Source organism: Oreochromis aureus, linkage group 17 (assembly GCF_013358895.1).
Source record: "Oreochromis aureus strain Israel breed Guangdong linkage group 17, ZZ_aureus, whole genome shotgun sequence".
Lineage (NCBI taxonomy): Eukaryota > Metazoa > Chordata > Actinopteri > Cichliformes > Cichlidae > Oreochromis > Oreochromis aureus.
In genome coordinates this window covers 3,386,352-3,410,101 of record NC_052958.1, presented here as the reverse complement: position 1 = coordinate 3,410,101, position 23,750 = coordinate 3,386,352, and the positions used below count along the sequence as shown (strand labels likewise).

At 43.3% G+C, this 23,750-nt stretch overlaps 1 protein-coding gene across 3 annotated transcripts in view; it reads left to right on the top strand.

Annotated features, from left to right (window-relative positions):
* LOC116323195 (synapsin-3) overlaps positions 1-23,750 on the top strand; it is a 129,079-nt gene that overhangs the window by 88,365 nt on the left and 16,964 nt on the right. For all 3 annotated transcript variants that reach the window (XM_039601065.1, XM_039601066.1, XM_039601067.1), the window contains exon 7: positions 20,179-20,241. In XM_039601065.1, the coding sequence (XP_039456999.1) occupies positions 20,179-20,241 (63 nt within the window). The remainder of the gene's footprint in view (positions 1-20,178; positions 20,242-23,750) is intronic.

Genomic DNA, 23,750 nt, shown 5'->3' with positions numbered 1-23,750 from the left:
CATCTCAATGGGGCAAAAGAATGTTGAGATTTATACTGATTTGGACTGAGTAATGAATTAAGCACCAAAGGATGCTTAATTCATTACTCATTTTTATTCATTTCATTGGAATAAAAATGACCTATCTACAAGGAGAATTCAAAAAGTGAAAAAATGAAACTCAAAAAGGTACTCAATAGTCAAGTCCTAATACGCTCTCCTCCCTGATCTGGACCAGGGCATCACTGAGCTCCTGGACAGTCTGAGGTAAAACCTGGCAGCGTTAGACTGAACCATGATGTTTCTGAGGTGTACTTTTGGATTTAGGTTAGGCGGATGTGGGGACCAGACATTGGTATCAACTCCTTCATCCTCCAGGAGCTGCCTACATACTATCACCACATGAAACCGGCCATTGTTATTCACCCTTGTGTTCCTCCATCGGTATGCCTCTCCAGACCATCACTGACCCCACACCAAACCAGTCCTGCTGAACGACGTTACAGGCAGCATAAGATGGTCCACAGTTGCTCTAGACCATTTCACATCTGTCACATGTGCTCAGCGTGAACCTGCTTTCATCTGTGAAAAGCACAGTGCTGCCACTTCTGGTACTCTATGCTATGGTGCTGGGCAGTGAGCACAGGCCCAACCAGAGGACGATTGTTTGGTCAGACACATTCACACCAGTGGCCTGCTGGAGGTCATTTTGTAGGGCCCTGTCAATGCTCGTCCTGGTCCACCTTGTACCACGATATAAAAATACTTTTTAATGCTGCAATGTTGGGCATTTTAATATGGGAGTCTGCAGGGATGGACTTAGACTTAGAGCCAGCCTCGTGTGGACAGTAAAGGAAATGCTGTATAGGCACTCCTGTACTGGCTACATTTTCAGAATTGAAGATTACTTTTTGCCACAAACTAATAATTGCTTAACGGAAATGATAAAGATTTTAAAATAGTGATGTAGTCCCATCACATCCACAATGATGTCGCAAAGGTTACCACACCGAAGCACACGCAGACAGCTGCTGACTACTTTCTAGTCCATTTGGAATAAGTATGTGTGGCTGGTTTGAGTATAGTCACCACAGCAAATTGGGCGTTATGTGAGCACACACATAGAGCCTCGCTTACACTCACTGATGGCAACATTTACATCAGACAGAAGGTGTACCTCTAGCACAAAGAGCGTAGGCTTGGCCAAGACTCTTTAAATGCCTATTGGTCCCATCTTTTTTTTTTTTTTTTTTTTTTTTTAACCTGTCCCGTTTGGTTCTTTTGTCATCAGAATTATTGTCTAAAGGCAAAGAAAGATGCCCAACGGATTTACTTTACCAAATGGACCATCCCAGCCTTGCCGTAATGGTCCATTTGATTCACCTTTATTGTTTATTTTATTTTCACTTGCTGAATACGGGACAGACTTGACTGGGGAAGGAAAGGGAGAAAGAAAGAGGGAAAGAAAAACAGCGGGGAAGAGGGACGGGAAAAGGGCAAAAACCAAAACCAACAGAATAAGCAGACAAAAAAATACATATATCGATCACCTGGATCACCTGTTGAGAAAGAAAGAAGAAAGCAAGCAGAAGAAAACGAGAGTAATAAACAACATCACAATGATCTATGGGAATATGACAGTAAATACAAAATATTAAACATTATTGTGCAACACGTAAGATCGACAGCGCACAGTGTGCTTTGAGGTAGGAGCCAAAAAGGGTGTAGTTTGTGTGTGTGAGCACCCGTGTGTACACCCGTGAGCATGGACGCGCTTGTTTTTTTTTTTTTAAAAGGTTCCTTCATGTAATGATCTGCTAGAGGGTGTGGGGGGCCACTGCCCCGTCCTCCAGGGCATGACGCAGGTATGGAGGAGATCAAAACTCTAGACATCCAGAGGCCCCCAGAACACAAGAGACCAAGGAAGACCAACAGAGGGCAGCAGCGCACTATCCCAGAAAGAGCTGAGGAGAGTCCCAGATGAGGGGTCACTCAGCAGCCGCGGAGCAGAAGCCAGGGGGGGTTGCAGTGACGTGCCCATGAGCTCCGCCGGCAGCCAGCTGTGCCTGAGTGACCGAGCTCCGGGCTGAGAGGCCGAGGGCACCCCACCTCCGAAGTGGCCCGAGCGAGCCCCAGGCTCCAGGCCCCGATAAGCAGCCGCCAAGGAGTGAGCCGGTGTGTACCTGGGCGCCCACCCCCGGACACACAGAACACACACAGATACAAACATCCATTCCCACCCTCATGCTCTCATAAGCAATTATTCCACACTCAACCAACGTGGAGACAGACATAAAGAGACGCTGTACACACAATCACACTCCCCAAGCGTACTCTAAGAACCGGGTCTGGGTACCCTTGCCCCTGGAGGGGGAAACTGCACCCAGACCCAGGTGGTGTTACCCTTTTCCCTGCAGTGGGGAGAAGCAGACCGCCCCGACTCCGTAGCAGCAGGGAGCACCAGACCATCACTGACCCCACACCAAACCAGTCCTGCTGAACGACGTTACAGGCAGCATAAGATGGTCCACAGTTGCTCTAGACCATTTCACATCTGTCACATGTGCTCAGCGTGAACCTGCTTTCATCTGTGAAAAGCACAGTGCTGCCACTTCTGGTACTCTATGCTATGGTGCTGGGCAGTGAGCACAGGCCCAACCAGAGGACGATTGTTTGGTCAGACACATTCACACCAGTGGCCTGCTGGAGGTCATTTTGTAGGGCTTTGAAAACATTGACTGACAAAAACTGCTCTCAATGAGTTCCTTGTAATATCTGAGCGATCTCACACGTGGTTGACATTACAGATGGTTAGCCAATATATTTTAATAACAGGACACAGCCACTACTGCAGTCCAGTCTATTCATTTTAAATAAACAGAGATTTGTTTGAAACTCAGTGTTAAGTACATGTCCAGACTCCACTTGAGTGCAGCTATTTAGGTCCAGCTCCTCTGCGGTTGTGCTGTAATAGGGACCTGGACAGGCCTTATTAGCAATAATCAATTCACTAACCTACATTCCTGCTCCTGAAGAAAAAGGACAGACGGGTCCTGGGTGAGCCAGTCCTGCAAAAGCCATCAACACTGTGCCACATTCCTTTCACTCTAAAGGAAAAGCGATGCTTCTTTCCCAGTTTCCAGGGGCTCCGGCAGTATTAGGTCTCGGAAAAGATGGAGCAGAAATGAAGTGGCTGTGTGCAGATTTGGCCTCGCTGCGTTATGATGCATGGAGTGAATGGAATCATTCAGTCAAACCTTTCAGCTGAGTGATGCTGGCAAAAACAATCGCCGATCCAAGCCTGCACCTGTGAGTAACGCGACAGCGCACAAATACAAAATGTTCTCTCGTGACGTCAAATGTATTTTCCCCTGCCCGTGTCTCCGCACACTTCGAGAGTTCAAAGGTCACAGTGACACACACTGCTGGCAGTTGGTACTGTCCGTGAAAGCCGCTCAGCTGCCTCTACTCATCTCGGACCACGTGATTCTTCCAAGAAAACGTCCTTGCAGTCTCTCTTTGAATAATTCCTTCCTGCACTATATCCTGCTCCAATTTCCTGTTCCCACAGAAAATACATTAAAACAAAGGAGAGCTGGATGTTTTAAATATGCAGTTTCGTTTATGATATTTGGGACATAAAGCAGATGTCAAGAGTCTGCATAGAGTGTTTCTGTAACTGCGTTTACACTGGGCTTTAATTTCATGGTTTGCTACAGTTTCGTGCAACTTCGTGAAGAAAATTACAGCTCGCCAAGGCATGAATTAAATCCCTCAATGCTGGGATCAAGTGTTTATTCAAACGGAGCAAAAGGCAGAGTGGGAACTTAGACTTTTCAAACATATATGTATTCAATTTGCTTCACCCCCGACAACTCCGGTCTAGACCCAAGAGAGACAAATCTGGGGCCTATGCATAGGCAGGCTCACAACCCTTTTATTAGTTGTCATTTCTATGAGAATTAGAAAATTCAAGCTTCACATGATCCCATTCATCTGTAGAGGTTATTAGGACAATCAGTAATGAAGTGAGAAAGCCTGCATGGTGTGATTTGATTGACAGGTGTCCTGTCATAGGCAGCTGTAGCCAGTCAGTGTACCTGTATAGACCTCCCCTCAGCCAACTGGAGTAACTGAACTAGACATGTTCACCGTGTTTGTGCAGTTGGAGCATTTTCATCTTCAAATAATATGACTTACTTTTTGGCACAAACCATCTGAGATTGTACTTCAGTTTCACTGAATAAGTTCTAGGCTTTTGTTAGTCTTCTATCTCAGGGATTTTATTAATGTGTCTCTGTCTATAATACCTGTGCAGCTTACAAATGTAATCTGCTTACTGAGCTTGCCAGTGTTAGCTGACAATTTAGCACCCTCTCATTCTGCTACTTCTACTTCTGGCTATAAAAAACCAACATGGCGAAGCCAAAACCAATGGGTAATTTCACGGTGGCTTTGTCCATCTTTTATGTAAAGTCTATGGTCTATATACTCCCATGTTAACAGCGTGGTACATAAAAACAGCTAATAGCCTCAATGGGTAGTTTCTCCCATCATTCCCTCGTTGAAAAGTCCATTTTTGTGTAGAACTGATCCATTTGTACACATTTAAATGTTAAAGTTAGGGGTGTTTGACAGGAGGAATAAGCAACTTTTTGGACAGTGGAGGAGGGAAGGCAGCCATGTGCAGTGTGCATACCAGGGCTCGGCCCAAATGTCAGCACTGCTACTGTTTTTAATTAAGACATGGTACATAGGGAGGAGAGAAGGAGAACATCAAGGAGGAAGATGGTTTGGAACAGCTGGATGTGGCAAAGCTAATCTGTATTCATACCAGCTGTGCAAGCAGCGGGAAAGGGCGGTACTCTGCAAAACACTGCAGCAGTACTGATAAATGAGCTGGAATTGATCTACATTTGAAAGCAATCAAGCTGTTGAAGTCTCCTAAAGACATTTCAGTCATAGAAAGCGTTCAGGAATAATAAGTGCAAATTTGGATTTGAACCAGAATACATTTGATGGTAATCAACTACAGTGGTGTGAAAAAGTGTTTGCCCCCTTCCTGATTTCCTATTTTTTTGCATAATTGTCGCACTTGCATGTTTCAGATCATCAAACAAATTTTAACATTAGACAAAGAAAACCCGGGTAAATACAAAATGCAGTTTTTAAACGATAATTTCAGGGATTTAAGGGAGAAAAGTTATCCAAACCTACCTGGTCCTGTGTAAAAAAGTAATTGCCCATCTTGTTAAATCATGTATTAGTTGTGATTAACCACATTTTTTGGAAAGCTGAGTTCAGTTTCACTAAACACAATCAGGCCTGATTACTGGCAGCCCTGTTGAATCAAGAAATCACTTAAATAGAAGCTGTCTGACTAAGTGAAGCAGGCTAAATATCTCAAAAAGCAACACATCATACCATGATCTAAAGGAACCACTGAGAAACAAAGTTACTGGCATCTGTCAGTCTGGAAAGGCTTAAGGCCCAAGGCTTTAGGACTCCATTGAACCACACTGAACCATTATCTACAAATCGAGAAAACTTGGAACAGTGGTGACACTTCCCAGGAGCAACCAACCGACCAAAATTACTCCAAGAGCTCTTGGGTTGTGCGGCGGGACAATGATCCAAAACACACACCGGCAGGTCCACCTCTCAATTGCTTAAGAAAAACAAAAAAAAGACTTTGGAGTGGCCTAGTAAAAGTCCTGACCTCAATCCGATCTAGATGCTGTGGCAGGGGTGGTTAATTCCAGGCCTCAAGGGCCGGTGTCCTGCAGGTTCTAGATGTGTCCTTGAGCCAACACAGCTGATTTAAATGGCTAAATAACCTCCTCAACATGTCTTGAAGTTCTCCAGAGGCCTGGTAATGAACTAATCATGTGATTTAGGTGTGTTGACCCAGGGTGAGATCTAAAACCTCCAGGACACCAGCCCTCGAGGCCTGGAGTTGCCCACCCCTGTGCTGTGGCATGACCTTTAAAAGGTGGTTCATGCTCAAAAACAATCCAGTGTCGCTCAATTACAACAATTCTGCAAAGAATAGTGGGTCAAAATTCCTCCACAGCGATGTAAAAGACTCATTGCCAGTTATTGTGCAAAAACGTGCAAAAAAAAAGGAAATCAGGAAGAGGGCAAACACTCTTTCACACCATTTAGTTTCATGTCATTTAGCTTTTTAGCTTTTTCGCCTTCAAAAGTTTTTGCTTAGCAGTAAATTATGGTAAATGGCCTGCATTGGTATAGCGCCTTACTAGTCCCTAAGGACCCCAACGCGCTTTACACATCCAGTCATCCACCCATTCACACACTGGTGATGGCAAGCTACATTGTAGCCACAGCCACCCTGGGGCGCACTGACAGAGGCGAGGCTGCCGGACACTGGCGCCACCGGTCCCTCTGACCACCACCAGTAGGCAACAGGTGAAGTGTCTTGCCCAAGGACACAATGACCGAGACTGTCCAAGCCGGGGCTTGAACCGGCAACCTTCCGATCACAAGGCGAACTCCCAACTCTTGAGCCACGATTGCCCAGGAATTCAGATACGTTTTGTTGGTTGGTTTTTTTTGTTTGTTTCCAGATTTGGAAAGTAAAGAAAAAATCCGGGAAATCACCAAACAGTCAGTCAGTTTTTGTCCATCCATCCATCCATCCATCTTCTTCCGCTTATCCGGGGCTGGGTCGCAGGGGCAGCAGGCTAAGCAGAGAGGCCCAGACCCCCAGCCACCTCCTCTAGCTTGTCCGGGGGAACACCCAGGCGTTCCCAGGCCAGACGAGAGATATAATCTCTCCAGCATGTCCTGGGGCCTCCTCCCAGCCAGTCTTGGTAACCAGGGATCAGCCCGCCAGGGCCTCTGCTCCTGGCCGCCACCCGGCACACAATGCACCCGACCCCTACAGTGCCTCCTGCGGGTGATGGGCCTGCAGGAGGATGGGCCCATGCCCCCTTTTCGGGCTGTGCCTAGCCAAGCCCCATGGACTAAGGCCCGGCCACCAGACGCTCGCCCTCGGGCAACCTCCCTGGGTGTAGCTCCAGGGCGGGGCCCCGGTAACCCTATCCCAGACAGGGTAAACTGTTCCCTCGGTGATATTCTCATAAGGGTCATCTGAATCGCTCGTTGTCTGGTCCCTCACCCAGGACCAATTTGCCATGGGAGACCCTACAAGGGGGCAAAACCTCCCGGACAACATAGCCCCTAGGATCCCTGGGACACACAAACCCCTCCACCACGATAAGGTAGCAATTCAGTAGGGAGTCAGTTTTTTTGGTTTTTTTTTAATTTCGTAAGGAAGCTGAATATCCATTTCATTAGCCACAAAACCACAAAAAAAGTTACTGGGTAACTTTTCAATACAGACTCTTTTGTCCCTTGTAGCGCCTTTAATCTACATGCAACAGTTTATCACAAACTCGATGTCTACAAATGATGAAAACTATGAGCAATATCATGATAATTCTTAAATACACATTCACATTCAGGTCAGATTTTAAGTATGAAGTGAGGAAATATAATTTTGTGTAGCATACCCTAACCTTCTAATCTTACATAATCTGATAAAAGTATTGAAATGAACCTGCGTCAAATCTAATGAACAACTGTGGTAGAACCGAGATGAGCAAACGCACCAGAAGGTTGAGTGTTTGTGAGATGACTAAGATAACGGGTAGAGATCCTCTCTGCCAGTTTAATCAAAACACTGTTATTGCAAGCTATCTAAACACCTTTGTGGATATGTTAACAGCTAGAAAAAATACTTGCATAATGTGACTGTGTTTCCATGCTGTGCATAAATGTTTGTGTAGAGTCTCTGGTCTGGATTAAGGGGGGATTCCAGTCATAAACCTAAATGTAGGATGACTTGCCTCCTGCTCTGGTTTGTACAGCTATGGACAACAAAACACACACCCTCTGGTCTCACCAGGGTATGGTTCATGACTAACCACAGAAAGACTGAGCCATCCAAAAAAAGAGGTTTTAAAGGACACACTCCAAAAAGAGTTAGATTTTGTTTGATTTTCCCCTTTTTCTTTTCTAAAATACCTTCCACCATTTATAAGTTTCTAAAAGTTCATCATGTTAAACAAGTCAAGTTAAATCCAATAAAACACTTCTGAGACATTATGTTTTGCTCCATCCATCACCGCCAGGTTGTACCTAAGCTGTACCTTGGGGTGACTTTAGCTCAGTTGGTAGAGCAGGTCAGCTACTAATTGGATGCCTGTCTCCTCCAGTCTCCATGCCAAATATCCTTGGGCAAGATACTAACCCCCTGTTGCTCTCATACGTCCATTCGAGTATAATTGTGTCTGAATTTTAGCTAGAAACCACTTGCATAAAACAAAGTGCTTGTGTGAATGGGTGTGTAAAGCGCTTTGAGTGCTCATTTAGAGTGCAAAAGTGCCATATAAGAGCCATCCCATTTACCATTTACGGGTGATGCCCTGTTCCAGATCTGGGAGGAAATCACACAGGATACCATCCCATCCCAAGAAACATGCATACAAGCAGATGGGGGCAATAAAAACTACTGCTCACTATTTTGAGTTACTGCAATGAGATTTTAGCAAACTGGACTAGTGTGCCGCGTTTTTGATTTTCAGGGTGTCTTTGAATTCAGCCGACTGTAGGTTGATCCTTTTCTTTTCCATCAAATGATGTGGCATCCTTTCATTCCTAAGATGTAGATCGAGTTCATATCAGTATAGATATCCAGCGTGATTTTTTTTTCCCCTTCGGAAAAAAATCACGGACAGAAGTGAACTTCATTGTCTTTCAGTGTAATAGTAACTTTTTAGATTCAGGTTTACTGGTTTAGTAAATGTAAATCAATTTGAAACAAATGAGTGCATTAATTCTTACAGTTTTTGTGGCTTCCCATTGATTGCTACAAATGTGGGATCTAATATATCTTTTTATCTAAAGGAATACTCTGTCAGCTCTAAATATTTCATAACTTTTGCATGAAGTTGAAGGCCTTTATCTTGAGAAAGAGCCCAGCAGCAAACATTTCTTCCTGGCCTTAAACACTTGCCTATGGTGACAAAGCAGGTGGCTTGACCACCAGAAGACGCCACCAGCCATTTCCATCACTACTCCATCAGCACTTTAGTGCTAGGAAGCATCCACCCCGGAAACTCGGGCTTGTTTTCCAGACAGCTGCCTCCCTCATGGAAATACACCAGGACAGACCCTAATGGAAGCCAGATGAGTTTAAATTCCACAACAATAATTACCACGCTGCATTAAATGGCTTTTACTGTACACACTTTAACACAATGGACATCTGTCACAGTTTTGGGCGGATGTTTGTCCAGGAAGTTGCTATGACAACTTTTTGAAGTCTGCTCTAGTGATGGATCCTGGAACTACTGCATGTGTCATGATTATGTCACTCTTGCTTTGGGGGCATGTGTAAAATTTGTTCTGAAGATTTATAGTCTGAGTGAGGAAAATGGCTGACTGCTGTTCCAAGTACTTGAAACAAATTTTAGGAGGTCTTAGATACAAATTAGGACTTTAACTTTGAAAGTCCTCGTTGTAAAAACTAATTGTAACAAACAGGGACAGTTTCACTAAGAAATGATACCAGATAAGGACCTGTTGACATTATTTTGAACAGCAGTATCAGATATGAACAGTTTAGTATTTTGGTAATTTTTAGGGGAAATGTACATCTTGTATCTGTCCACTCTATACAGTATATATAACTAAAATCATGCGATGAGTTAGCTTAGCTTAGCTGCAAAAATAATTGTAACAAACAGGGACAGTTTCACTAAGAAATGATACCAGATATGGACCTGTTGACATTATTTTGAACAGGAGTATCAGATATGAACAGTTTAATATTTTAGTAATTTTCTGTCTGTCCACTTTAAATATGTAGCTAAAACCAGTAGGTTAGCTTAACTTAGCAAAGAGGCTGGTTACAGTGGTAAACAGCTAGGCTGTCTTTATCCAAAAATAACAAAATTCTGTGTCCTAGCACCTCTTAAGTAAGTTAACACTTTGTGACTTGTTTAACACCTAAAAATTACTTTTTACAGCCTAACACGGTGTGCTGAACCATTTATCTCTACTTGCAAACAAAAGAGTTTTAAAGTAGAGACACGACTTATTGAAAAATGTTGACTAAACAAAGATCAAGTACAACTTCTGAAATACTTTCAGAGGGCAATAACAAATATCTTAAAGTGACAATAAAGCTCATCACTCAAACTGAGTATGAGCTCTAATTCAGTTATTGGATGCTGCTCTTTATAACTGTAAAATGTTGCTTCACCTGTAGCCATAATATAAATACTAACCCTTGATTCTCTAAATTGTATGCATTTGGATTCAACCCCTGGTCTTACCAGATGATTAAAATCTAGACTTGTACCCACCATCGTTGTTTAAAGCACCTTATGTCGTCCCCGCGGGGTTTTGGTCTAATAAATGTTTATTTCCACTGGCCACCTATCCACTTAATATTGCTCCAAAGCAAATTTACGCTCCTGCTTTCATTTAAAACACACAGGTTTACACGGAGCAGTTTCAAAGGGTTCCATTCCTGTCAGGTGTATGAATTCAGTCAGTAACTTAGCAGGGACCTAGCGTGATAAACATTACTGGCCTCTTGAGGCTCCCTTAGTCCCCAGGCAGAGTTTTGATGTGGGCGAGCTGTCTTTGGTCTCAGTGCGGTCAGACTCTTGAAAAGGATTCTGGGTCGGGGTCCCCCCTGCTCTCGTCGTCTGCCTAAACCATTGTGCCTCATGTCTTCTCCTTGATGTGGCAGCTTTGAGTGGCCATAATAAAAATTAAGACATCATAAATGCAGGATGGATGCACCATGTGTTTTCCTTTATAATGCATGAGCCCCTAGTGAGAGGTTTAACTCCCGCTGCAACTCAAGCAACTGAACCCTTCTCTGCAAGGTTTTCACTGTGTAGTGTGTGTCTGTGTGTGTTTGTGTGTCATACTGACAGACCGCAAGTAATTCACTGTGGCACAGAAGACAACTGTTGGTGGGTTGGTTGACTATAGAGGTTGACTTACTGCTGCTATAATAAATAGTTTTGGCATTAGCAATGGATGAAAGGATTTTATAAGGCTTTTCAGCATCTTTTTGTGTTGTGTTGATTCTGAAAGCTGAAAACTTGCCGGCATTTATTTGTGATTAATCCTGAGATTGATTTGCCAGTTTGAATTTGTCACTTCGCTGGGACGAATGAATATGTTTCCACTGGATACAGTCCTGCCCTCCAGTCACAGATGGAAGCGTTCAACATGTCACATGGATTTGTTTTGAAGTTAGGAAGGCATGATTCACCTCAGACACCAACCTGAGGAACAGTCCCGGCTGACTCACACAAGCTTTGCATACAGCTATGCGGAGGGGGCGGTGAGGTTGGCGGATGGGTTTCCCTGAAGTATTTCTACCATGTGCCACCTCCGATCGTCTGCCACTTTTACTGTAACTCGAGGGGAGCCTGTGTGTTCCCAAAGAAGGACCTAGACTGGTAAAATCACCCACCGTATAATTAGCTTTTTTAGCATGTGACTTCTTAACATCTTTACCACACTGGATGCCTTTTACAGACTGCTGGGAACAAAAGGCTGAATGGTGAAGCTGAAGTTTCAGACCAACATTTCCACATCGGACAGCTCCGAGACGCTGACAGCCACCGAGGTTTTTTCTTTTCGAAGAAGGAAACTTGTTTTGTCATACTCTCTCCTTAAAAATATCAATCACTGTCAAGTAAAGACTTTTCCCATAAAATAGACTCCCTTATGTCTGAGGAAAAGCTTACCGCCACAGTTTAAACCAGTCACTCCTTTTTATAGCTGAAATATTCAGAATACAATTAAAGTTTTCACTCCAGCTCTCAAATAGAAATGAGACAGTGCTTTGCAAAGAATTTCAATTCTGCTTTCCAAACCTTTTAAAATTTAAACCCAAGTGTCATTAAATGTGTTTTATTTAGAGACTTTAAACATGACAAAACAGACATGACTTAAGCTCACAAATATGACTTCTAGTCCTGTTAGTGAGCAAGCTAACTGACAGCCGTTGACCTTGCTTGCTCACAGAGCTTTTATCCTGCTCAACCGCTTTGCTAATGAAGCGCTGCACAATAGCTTTGATAACAAGAAGCCAGAGGGGAGACCAAAACTGAAAATAAAGAGTATATCCATCCATCCATTCATCTTCATCCGCTTTACCCGAGGCCGGGTCGTGGGGGCAGCAGCCTAAGCAGAGAAGCCCAGACCTCCCTCTCCCCAGCCACCTCCTCCGGCTTATCCGGGGAAACACCAAGGCGTTCCCAGGCCAGCCGAGAGATATAATCTCCAGCGTGTCCTGGGTCTGCCCTGGGCCTCCTCCCGGTGGGACATGCCCGAACACCTCACCCAGGAGGCGCCCAGGAGGCATCCTTGTCAGATGCCCGAACCACCTCAACTGGCTCCTTTCGATGTGGAGGAGCAGCGGCTCTACGCTGAGCCCCTCCCGGATGGCCGAACTTCTCACCCTATCTCTAAGGGAGAGGCCAGCCACCCTTCGGAGGAAGCTCATTTCTGCCGCTTGTATCCGCGATCTCGTTCTTTCGGTCACTACCCACAGCTCATGGCCATAGGTGAGGGTAGAGACGTAGATCGACCGGTAAATTGAGAGCTTCGCTTTTACACTCAGCTCCCTCTTCACCACGATGGACCGGTGCAGCGTCCGCATCACTGCAGCCGCAGCACCAATCCATCTGTCGATCTCCGGCTCCCTTCTCCCATCACTCGCGAACAAGACCCCGAGATACTTGAACTCCTCCACTTGGGGCAGGAACTCATCCCCGACCCAGAGTGGGTACTCCACCCTTTTCCGGCTGAGAACCATGGCCTCAGATTTGGAGGTGCGGATCCTCATTCCTGCTGCTTCACACTCGGCTGCGAACCGTTCCAGTGCGAGCTGGAGGCCTTCACCTGATGAAGTCAACAGAACCACATCATCCGCAAAAAGCAGAGATGAGATTCTGAGGCCACCGAAGTGAAAGCCCTCCGCCACTTGGCTGCGCCTAGAAATCCTGTCCATAAAAATTATGAACAGAACCGGTGACAAAGGGCAGCCCTGGCGGAGCCCATCACCCACCGAGAACGAGTCCGACTTATTGCCGGCAATGCGAACCAAACTCTTGCAACGGTTGTATAGGGATCGAATGGCCCGTAGCAATGGGCCAGACACCCCATACTCCTGCAACACCTCCCACAGGACACCCCGAGGGACACGGTCGAATGCCTTCTCCAAGTCCACAAAACACATGTAGACTGGTTGGGCAAACTCCCATGCACCCTCAAGTATCCTTGAGAGGATAAAGAGCTGGTCCAGTGTTCCGCGACCAGGACAAAAACCGCATTGTTCCTCCTGTATCCGAGGTTCGACTAGCGGACGAACTCTCCTTTCCAGCACCCTGGCATAGACTTTCCCAGGGAGGCTGAGGAGTGTGATCCCCCTGTAGTTGGAACACACCCTCCGGTCTCCCTTCTTAAATATGGGGACCACCACCCCGGTCTGCCACTCCAGGGGTACTGCCCCTGATCTCCACGCAACATTGTAGAGGCGTGTCAACCAGGACAGCCCTACAACGTCCAGAGCCTTCAGGAACTCGGGGCGGACCTCATCCACACCAGGGGCTCTGCCACCAAGGAGTTGTTTAACTGCCTCAGTGACCTCGCCCACGGAAATTGGCGGGTCATTCCCCTCATCCCCAGACTCTGCTTCCTCCTCGGAAGACGTGTCAGTGGGATTAAGGAGGTCCTCGAAGTATTCCTTCCACCGCCTGACAATTTTCTCAGTCGACGTCAGCAGGGCTCCGCCAGCACTATACACAGTGCAGGTAGAGCACCGCTTTCCCCTCCTGAGACGCCTGACGGTTTGCCAGAATCTCTTCGAAGCAGTCCGAAAGTCTTTTTCCATGGCCTCTCCAAACTCCTCCCACACCCGAGTTTTTGCTTCAGCCACTGCCCGAGCCGCATTCCGCTTGGCCTGTCGATACCTGTCGGCTGCCTCCAGAGTCCCACAGGCTAACCAAGCCCGATAGGACTCCTTCTTCAGCCTGGTGGCTCCCTTCACCTCTGGTGTCCACCATTTGGTTCGGGGATTATCACCACAGCAGGCACCAACCACCTTGCGGCCGCAGCTCAATGCAGCAGCTTCAGCGATGGAGACGCTGAACATGGTCCATTCGGACTCAATGTCCCCAGTCTCCCTCGGAATGCTGTTGAAGCTCTGCCGGAGGTGTGCGTTGAAGATCTCGCGGACTGGGGCCTCTGCTAGACGTTCCCAGCACACCCCCACTACGCGTTTAGGTGCACCGAGTATATATTGATTTAAACGCTGTGTTAGGTTTAAAGTGTAGGGAAGCTATGGCACGGCTAAGTTAGTTTGACTTAGACTTCTGTAGCTACGATTGCTGTAAAGGTATGCAGAAGCATCTTTGATGGCACAACATGTGGAACCTTGAAGCAGCAGAAGACTGCATCAGGTGCCACATCTGTCACTCGCAAGAATTTGGCTCAAACACCATGAACATCCATCACAGATCCATCCTTACTTATATCAACAGTTCAGGCTGGTGTTGTAGTGGTGTGGGTGTTTTTTTGGCTCACTTTAGCCCCCCATAGCACCAACTATCATTTAAACACCACAGCGTACCTAAGGACTGTTCCTGACCCTTTATCATCTCTTTATGAACACACATGTTCTAATGGCTGCTTTCAGCAGGATAACACACCATGCCATAAGAGCAAATCATTTGAAACAGCTTGAACAGGTCAATGAGTTCACTGTACTCCAACCAATTAAGAACCTTTCAGATGTGCTGAAACAGGAGATTCCAGGAGACAAATCTGCAGCAACTGTGTGACGCTGGCATGTCAGCATAGATAAGAATCTGTGAGGAGTGTTTTCAGCCTTGCTGGATCTCTGATGTGACAAATTAAAACTGTTCTAAACAAAATGGGGAAGCAAGCTCTATCAAATAAAGTGGCCAGACTTCTTCTTTCCTTGTTACAGTCATTTCAGGAAGAGTTACTGCTGTTCTGCATTTATTAGCTGTTTTAATTCAGCTTTAGCAATTGTTGGACCTGAACAGAGCAGCACAGGAGCCCCACTGACATCTAATCTTATACTCGTGTTAATGCAGAACTAGAGCAAGTTTAAATATTATAAACAGGGTCAGCCACTAGCATGGGCTTTGTGTAAATTTAGCACACTTTTTCTTTTAAGTTGAAATCAAAGTATTATGCATCAACCTGCCAAAAGCATGTAATGCAAGACTTGAAATGTAAAATATTGAGACCGTCTTTCACTTGAATATGCCTGTCATGTTATCCCTACAGATGACACACAGTGACATCCTTGGTCAAATGACTCTTCACATAGTTCCTGGATGTCTAAATTTGATAGTTTTGGCAATCAGTCTTAATCTTTGTCTAGCTGATATTGGAATTTCAGCTGAGCTGTTTTTGTGGTCAGTGAAGAAACAAGGAGATAATAGCGAGGCCTCGTCAGTTTGTTGGGAAGCACAGGATGTGGTCTTCTCATCTTGACAAGTCTGCCGTCATCGCCATGCAAATGGGAATGACTGGAAGCAATGTGTCCAGACAGAGTGGGTGGCTGCGGCCCTTTCCACCCTGCACAGCAGATAAATAGACACCCACACTCTACTGCTACTGCTGGGCTCTTCTCAGACACTTGTTGAACCTCAGGCATCTTATCATTTGTCATGTGACGCACACATGTAACCGCTGTACAAGTTTGGAACTCCTGACTGCTCTCATGCTTCCCACAGTCTTTAAAACAAAGAAAAAACACAGGTCTGATTTAGATGTCAGCTCCGTTTCTGCTAATTAAGAGAGTTAGGACAAATTATGCATTAGAACAACTTGTTGAATCTTGTTGAAGGATGTGGAGGTGTTGAGTTATGCAGCAGTAGATTTGCAAGACAAGCAGAAAGATCCTTGGCCAGATAGAAGCATAAGTGAAATTTTAACACCACAAGAAATTCATTCCAGCTCAGTGTAGTGTGAACACTTTTTAGTTATGTTATGGTCTCAGATGTGCTGTTGTGTAATTTAGGGATATGCAATGCTTTTGCACAAAACTAAAGTGGTGACATGGCTTTACACAATAAGGTTCTTCGAAATCAATAAAGCTCTGATATTAACTGATCTTGATAGTACATATTGATAAAGCAGGTTCCCAAATGGGGTTTGTAATCACCAGGATTTAATGTGGGTATAAATCATAGACTGTATATAAAAGATGACCATTCCCATTGCAGGACATGAGCATGTTTAGATGGGAGGAGTGACAATGAAATGCTAGCTAGCTTGAATAGAGAAAGGTGTATTTTAATCTGAAAGCCAGTTTTAGCGAGTGCTTCAAAAAAAAGCTTAAAAACAAAATTTCCTTCGTGCACCCGTAAACACATCAATCTTGATGCAACTATACCCTACAACAGGGATGGGCAACTCCAGGCCTCGAGGGCCGGTGTCCTGCAGGTTTTAGATCTCACCCTGAGTCAACACACCTGAATCAAATGATTAGTTCATTACCAGGCCTCTAGAGAACTACATGTTGAGGAGGTCATTTAGCCATTTAAATCATCTGTGTTGGATCAAGGACACATCTAAAACCTGCAGGACACCGCCCCTCGTGGCCTGGAGTTGCCTACTCCTCCCCTAGAACATGTACTGTTTTATCATTTTGTCATCTGTTTTGCTCTGAATGTAACCAAAATTTTTAAAAAAGAAAAACATCTTGTATCAAATAAGACTTGAAAATATCCAAAATAAACTCCAAACCTATAAGGAAAGTTGCTTATGTCATGGTCAGTGGGAGCTGACTGTGTGTTTGAGTGAATAGTAGGACCCAAATGCAGACATGGTAGGAGATGGAACTTAGTTCTAAACAAAAAGCGAGCTGTTTGTTTGGCTGAGAAAACGTCAATACAAAAACAAAGCAAGAGCGAACAGGGTAAACACTAACCTGAAACCTAAACTGGGAAATAACTAAATAACTATGAAAACTGTGACGAGAGACAAGGACATGAAACCGAACAGGTACGTGCGAATATGGAACTATGAAATAAACCGAACATGAACCTGATCAGTACAAAGAACTCTGAGACATGACGTCGCTAGACATGTAAACAAAGACTGAAAGAAAACACAGACTAAATACACACAGGAAGTGATCAGGGGAATTGGAAACACATGGGGAGTACAGCTGGCTAGAATGACATCATGACACCGCAGGGAAGAGTAACACTAAGCACAATGAACATAGAAACAAGACTTTCAAAATAAAACAGGAACATAATGGGATGCAGACATGAAACGTGACAGGTTAAAGACACACGAACCAACAAGGGAGACTTAAACACAGGAGTGATGACACAAAAGCATCTAATACACAAAGAACTAAAACTGAGCAACCTTGGAGCTTAAGATGACAGAATGAACTTAAACATAAACAATGAATATCGGAATACAGGGAAATTCAAAACACTGGATCACATGACCCAGGACCGTGACAGTTTACTGCTGTCATAAATGAAGTGAGACATTATATTTATCTTTTAGATGTAAACCTGAAGAAGTCCAGTTTTGTTTCCTTCTGAACTCCTTGGACTTTTTATGGCTAGATGTCTTTTTTTAACCAGAAGAGGTGATTGGAAGTAATACAGGTTTAGAAGCACTTTTACTTTTCAGTCCTGGAGGCGCCATCCATCTTTTATGTACAGTCTATGCTTTGAAGGCAGCTTGAAATCTGTGCGATATTGATGGATTTCACAACTATTTATTTAAAAAAAGAGGCAAAAGCAAGATTTGATTTCATGAAACTGTGGAGGCTGATGACTTAAACCTTGTTACCATAGTTACATTTCAGTCCATGACTCTAAGGCACAGATATAGGCTTTTATATACTGTATTGCTGTGTTACATTTGACTTTTTAGATCTACGTTTTTCCAGTTTGTGTATTCCTCCTCCCTTACATAATGCCTAGTTAAGTTAAGTAGTTGGACATTACAAAGAGAACCTCATTCTGCAGCCTTGCCTCCCTCCTTTATTCTGGCACTTGTAAAGTGATAATGGAGTCAGTTAGAGTACACTTTATCTTGGCAGTGTGTCAGACAGGCCTGTACTGTCAAAACCTGTCAGCAGAAGCGGCGTTCACAGCCTCGAGCAGCTCCGTGTCCGTTCAAGCCTCGAAACGAGTTGACAGCAGCATTAGGATGTGCAGTCACATGACTGCCAGGGAGGCCCTGGATCAAATGATAGCAGCTGTTTGGGCGTATCCTTCCTCCTGGCAGGCCTGATCTTACATTTCAGTGTATGATCTGGCCTGGTGCCCGTGCCCTCAACATCTTCATTTACAGTGTTTATTTAAGCTTCACCTGTTGGTATTCACATCCATAAGCACAGTGTACACAGTATTTATCTAGATGCATTTGTGAAAATGGGAAATACACGAAGGCTTTTTGACTATGGAAAACTTGACTTTGAATAGAATTGTATGTTTCTGAGTTTTTTCTAAATTGAAAAATTCAAATAATGGTATTCTCTATTACAGCTGCTGTAAACGTGACCTTGAGACCTCTCGTCTAAGTAGGCGTTGCTGCCTGAGAGCTATTTCACGCAAGAGTGGGAAAAGTGCTCATGAAACTGGAAAAGTCCCTCTTCAGACTGCATCCCGTTTACAATCATATCAGCAAATTGATCAAGGGCGTTTAAACCACGTTTGAAGTAATTTGTTGATATTTCATCCATTTCAGTTGCGTAAACTATGAGAAAGAGTGTGTTTGCGGTCTGTCGGGTTTGTCCAAACCCATTCCAATGAGCTGTGGTCTTCCCTCCAGCTTCCCAGAACGTTGGCGTTTTGTGTAATAAACCCACACATTCTTCTGTCTCCTCCTCATCCCTCCTAAACTGGGCAGCTTTAGGTTCAGTAGGAATGGCACGGGAGCCAGGGCGTTATTTTACAAGACGGATCTGGATACTGGATGTATACATCCAAGACAGTTGCAAAGGAAATAGCTGTCTGCTTTGAGTAGAGTCTCAGTGTGGCGTTTACCACACGTCTGTCTTACTGTATATATAAAAAGGGAGAGTGCAAAGTGCAGTTCTGTTCTTTTTCAAGCATTTAGGACACTCCCCGACCTTATTCTTATATATTATATCAGGGATTTACATAAAAAAGCAAGAAAATAGATGTCACAGTTGTTGTTTGTGTTGACAGTTTTCAATAATGACACTCAGTAGATCCGTAGAACTAGACAAGAATACATTTCAGATGTTAAAGAGCTAAATATTTATCATAACTGCTGCTGCCAGAAGTGTAGCAGCTGTATTTGGTGATGATACAGTTCATGATTGTTATGTTACAGTGACTGTGTAAAAGGTCATGGAACATTAAGCAGACTACTGAAAAAGAAAATATGTATTTGACCTTTGACTTTGTCACTGGCGTAACATCCAAGTCCTTGGATGTTTTCACTGTTGTGCTTTTTAGACCATTTTCAGGCCGTAAATCAAAAGCGGATACATTTTGTTCGGGTCATTTGTGCAGATGGAAACACGGTAATTGCACTCTGGTGCAAAACAATCACACCAAGACCCTTTGCAGGAGATGGCTTCAGTCGTACTTCTGTCATTTTAATGTGCAGCACTTTGCTCAGGTCTGTTTAAAGTACTAGATAAATCAGTTTGAAGTGTGAACTCCGACACCACAGATGTTCACCCTGGATTTACTTTTTTTCTTCCACAATAACCAGACAAAATCTTCTCACATGGTTTGTTGTGCCGGAGTAAGTGAAGCGAAAGCTGCGAAAACATCTTTAACGTGATGTCGGGGTGCGAAGATATCTGATTTTCACATCACATCGTGTCACACATCAAATTATTGTGGTCAAAATAATGTGCAGTAACTATATTATTGCATTATCTATGAAACAAGTATAGCAGTAATGGTAACAAATGACTTTGTTTCTGTCTTTGTTGAGAGTGAGAGCTTGGCGGTCAGACGAGGTGCAGAGGCACACAGAAAGAACAGTTACACATTATGATATTATCATATATGCATCGTTGACACTGTATTGATCGTTTTAAATTATACAGTTATTGTGAAACCCCACTGTTATGTTTTTGTTTTTTTACAGGTCACAAGTCCATCCTTCCCTGTGGTTGTGAAGATGGGCCACGCCCACGCCGGCATGGGAAAGGTGAGTCTCTCACAATTTGTACATGAATCCACTCTTTTATCTTCAAGCATATATTACACTTCAAGCTGCAGAGAGGAAAATGAAAATTGCCCTCTGATTACAAAAACAGTTTGGATTTGGTGTTAAGATGAAACAGGGGCGCTTGTGTGTGTGTGTGTGTGTGTGTCTGATTTCAGAGGGAATAATCATAGATTTCAATTTAATGGACTCATTTTAGGGTGGAGCCTTTTATTATGAAACCCGAGGCAAGACTCTCCCTTCTTTTCCCTCTCCATCCTCCCCTCTCAGGCTTTATGCAGTCACCCAGAAGTTAAATGATACAGCAAATAAAATGTAAACTGGTCCATATCAGTTTAAAGAACTATTAAAATTAATACCAGCTGCTCCAGGACATAGTAACATCATTTTGACCTGCTGTCACCTGGATCTGGAACAAAACCTGAAGCCCATTTCAACCACAAACTTAATAAAGTACATCAGCTCCTTGGCTCATGTTATCCCAGCAGACAAGTGGATCAGAAGTTTAAAATCAGCTAATAAGCTAAGCTACATCAGCTAACATTTTTGACTATATTTAGACAACAAATAAAAACAAGCTGACACTTTATAAGTCAAAGCCTTCAGTCCCCACATTATCAGAACAGGTTGGCCTTTTGCTATATTTCAGTTAAAGTGTGTTTTTAATCTGCATCACTGATTTGTGTCATTAAATCATCTCTTCGTCTTCTTTCTGCTGCAGCAGCGAAGGTCTCATGTCGCAGCTAACCAAACCAGCCACACCTCTGTGTGAGCGCACTGTAACATCATGACAACAACAACAACACTGGAGTTAAACCTGCTGTCATTCAGTCCTGTACTGTTGTTAAAATAGACAAGTTAGGAAAATATACCATTTGAGGACAATTCCAGAAAATAATACTAAAATATGCTATTTTTAAAAGGGTCTAAACTCGCCTATGAGATGGAATTTAAATTATATATAATATGCATGTCAGGTTTTTCTTTTTTTATTTTACACACAAGCAGCTCAGTAGCTCAGATTTTCTCTTTTACCAGGTCAGACACTCTCACACACACACACATACACACACATCCAAGTTGTCTATATTCCATATATGCAAATTAAACATGATACTATTGGACAGCTTCGGTTGGTCTGAGGTTCAGACAGGAGGTTTGAAGCCTAAACTTCTGTCTGTTCTAGTTTTTACAGACATGCGGCATCTCTGTCAGGGTTCAAATCGGTCACAGTAGCCAAGTTGCTCTCACGGTAAAGTTGTAAAGTGAGTAATGTGTTCCTGGGGTCAAACTAAGTTGATATCTAAGTGTTAACCTGGTGGACAAACAGTTTTACTGCTTTGTTACACAATAGCCTGACTAACAATTTCCAACCATTTACCGTGATTGCTGCATATAAATAACCTGACTGATGCTAATCATCTCTGCTAAATACATCATGAGAAATGAACTGTGGTTATTTTTTAATTTGCGTATGTAATTTATTTATTTCAAGACATGGAGTCACACTCTTGACACAATGACATAATTCACACATTTAGTCTCTCCCCTTTCTCTCGTATTTAAATATACAAGGAGCGACACTTTCTTTATGTCTTTTTCCCTCGTCTGTGGGTTTGGTTTCCTGTTCAGGAGCCAGACATGCTATAGAATTTCCCATGAGCCTCATGGGGAACATGGAAAGTCCGTTCAGACTAAGATCTTGCTTAGCCCCTCAGACCTCACAGAACTCAGAGAATGAATATGCAGGATTTAGCTCACTGCAGTTTTATTTGCTTTTGAGAGAAAAACCCGTCGAGGTGGAGCAAAGAAATTAAATGTGCCAGCAACTCTCATATAGTGATTACAAATAATGCTAAATTAGAACTTAAACACACTACATGTAGTACTCTACACTTTTGATATTACCATTGCTAATACATTTTGCTGTGAGGCTAGGTTCATTTTGTCTCTTTTTTTGCTAACTTCTCAAACATATTATGCATATGCTGTATAATATATAATTGCTGAGGTTGTTCACCTTATGACCTAATTGATTTCAGACATTTACTGGAATTGATGGCGATTTAGTTCATTAGATAACAATAGAAAATTCTACAGCTCAAAGTAATATTATCATTTTTTTTTGTTGGGTTGTCAGAGGCAGTCTCTATGGATGAAACACACATCAATGAGATCAGTTAAGGACAAATCATGTTGATATTAGTGTGGTATTGTTACCTGTAACTAATAGCAAAGTTTGTATATATTTTTATCTGATTGCACTTTACATATTAAAATGTAATTACACACTTTGCCTTTTTCATTTGACAAACATAACAACAGCAGTAGAAGAGTAAGCCTTTCTACTCAACTTTCCCATTACACTATTAGAGCAGCAGGCCTCTGTAATGAAGGTGGTATGTCATGTTATCTGGACACTAACCACCAGTTTCACCACCAGGCACAGCTCTGCATTTCTGTGCCAGTGCTTCACCTTTTCCGGCTTACCTTCTGTTTCTGTCTGCATCATTGCAGTTTGTTTAGTTACTCAGAGGAATTGCGTAAGTCTCTGGACAGGTTTGTGTGCCTAAAGCTCACAACTGGACCAGTTCCTTGTGGTCAGCTTCTGCTTTTGCTACCATGACGTACTCTTTTAGTCACATTGCTGTAGTCAGTGGATTTTGTTATTTTAGCTTCTGGTCTTTTCGTGTTTCTATAAGAAACACTGACTGTATTATTTAATTACATGCACCTTTAGTGTTTTTACAGTTTGTCACAGTTGCATTTTGAAATCTGTGAACACAAAACCCAGTTTTTCAATCTGTAATCACTGTATGTCTACTATTCTACACACAGTGCTTTTAGAGAGCCTTTTGCTAATGTAGGAGTTACCTGTTCTGAGTGTCGTGATCACAGAGTTTCTTTATGTGGGGTTGTTCTGTTTAGCTTATCGTCTTTTAAAGTACAAGGACATGATCTTTCACAGCTGCTTGTATTTTATCTGAAATGCACTGTTGGTCTTCCTCTTCTTTCCTTCTGCTGCCTCTTCATCTTCCTCATCCTCCTCATCCACCAACTCTTACCCCACACACGTGCGTCTCATTGTTACTATCTGTTTTGTGGTATCGGTCTTCAACTCACCATGGTGCCTGTGCGCCCTGACGTGGCGTACGCTGGTCTGATCACTTCATTAGCAAGTGTGAAAAATGGTGCATTGTTATGTGTAAGCACTGAAATCTGCCACCTGTGCTTACCCTTACGCAACACAAGTAGAGAACTGAATGAATGTGAGCTTATTTAGAGTTTTGCAGAAAGGGTAAAATAATATCTGCAAATCATGTCCTCAAAGAATGTACGTTCAGTACGTTCAGCATGTTGGTTCTCATAGCAAAGAGTGGAATTCAGTGTTTTAGCAATTTAAAGAAACTCTAATATAAACTAGGAGAAAGCTTAATAAATAAAATACAAGATATTTTTAGTGTATGCTTTAAAAAGAATAATACACACAC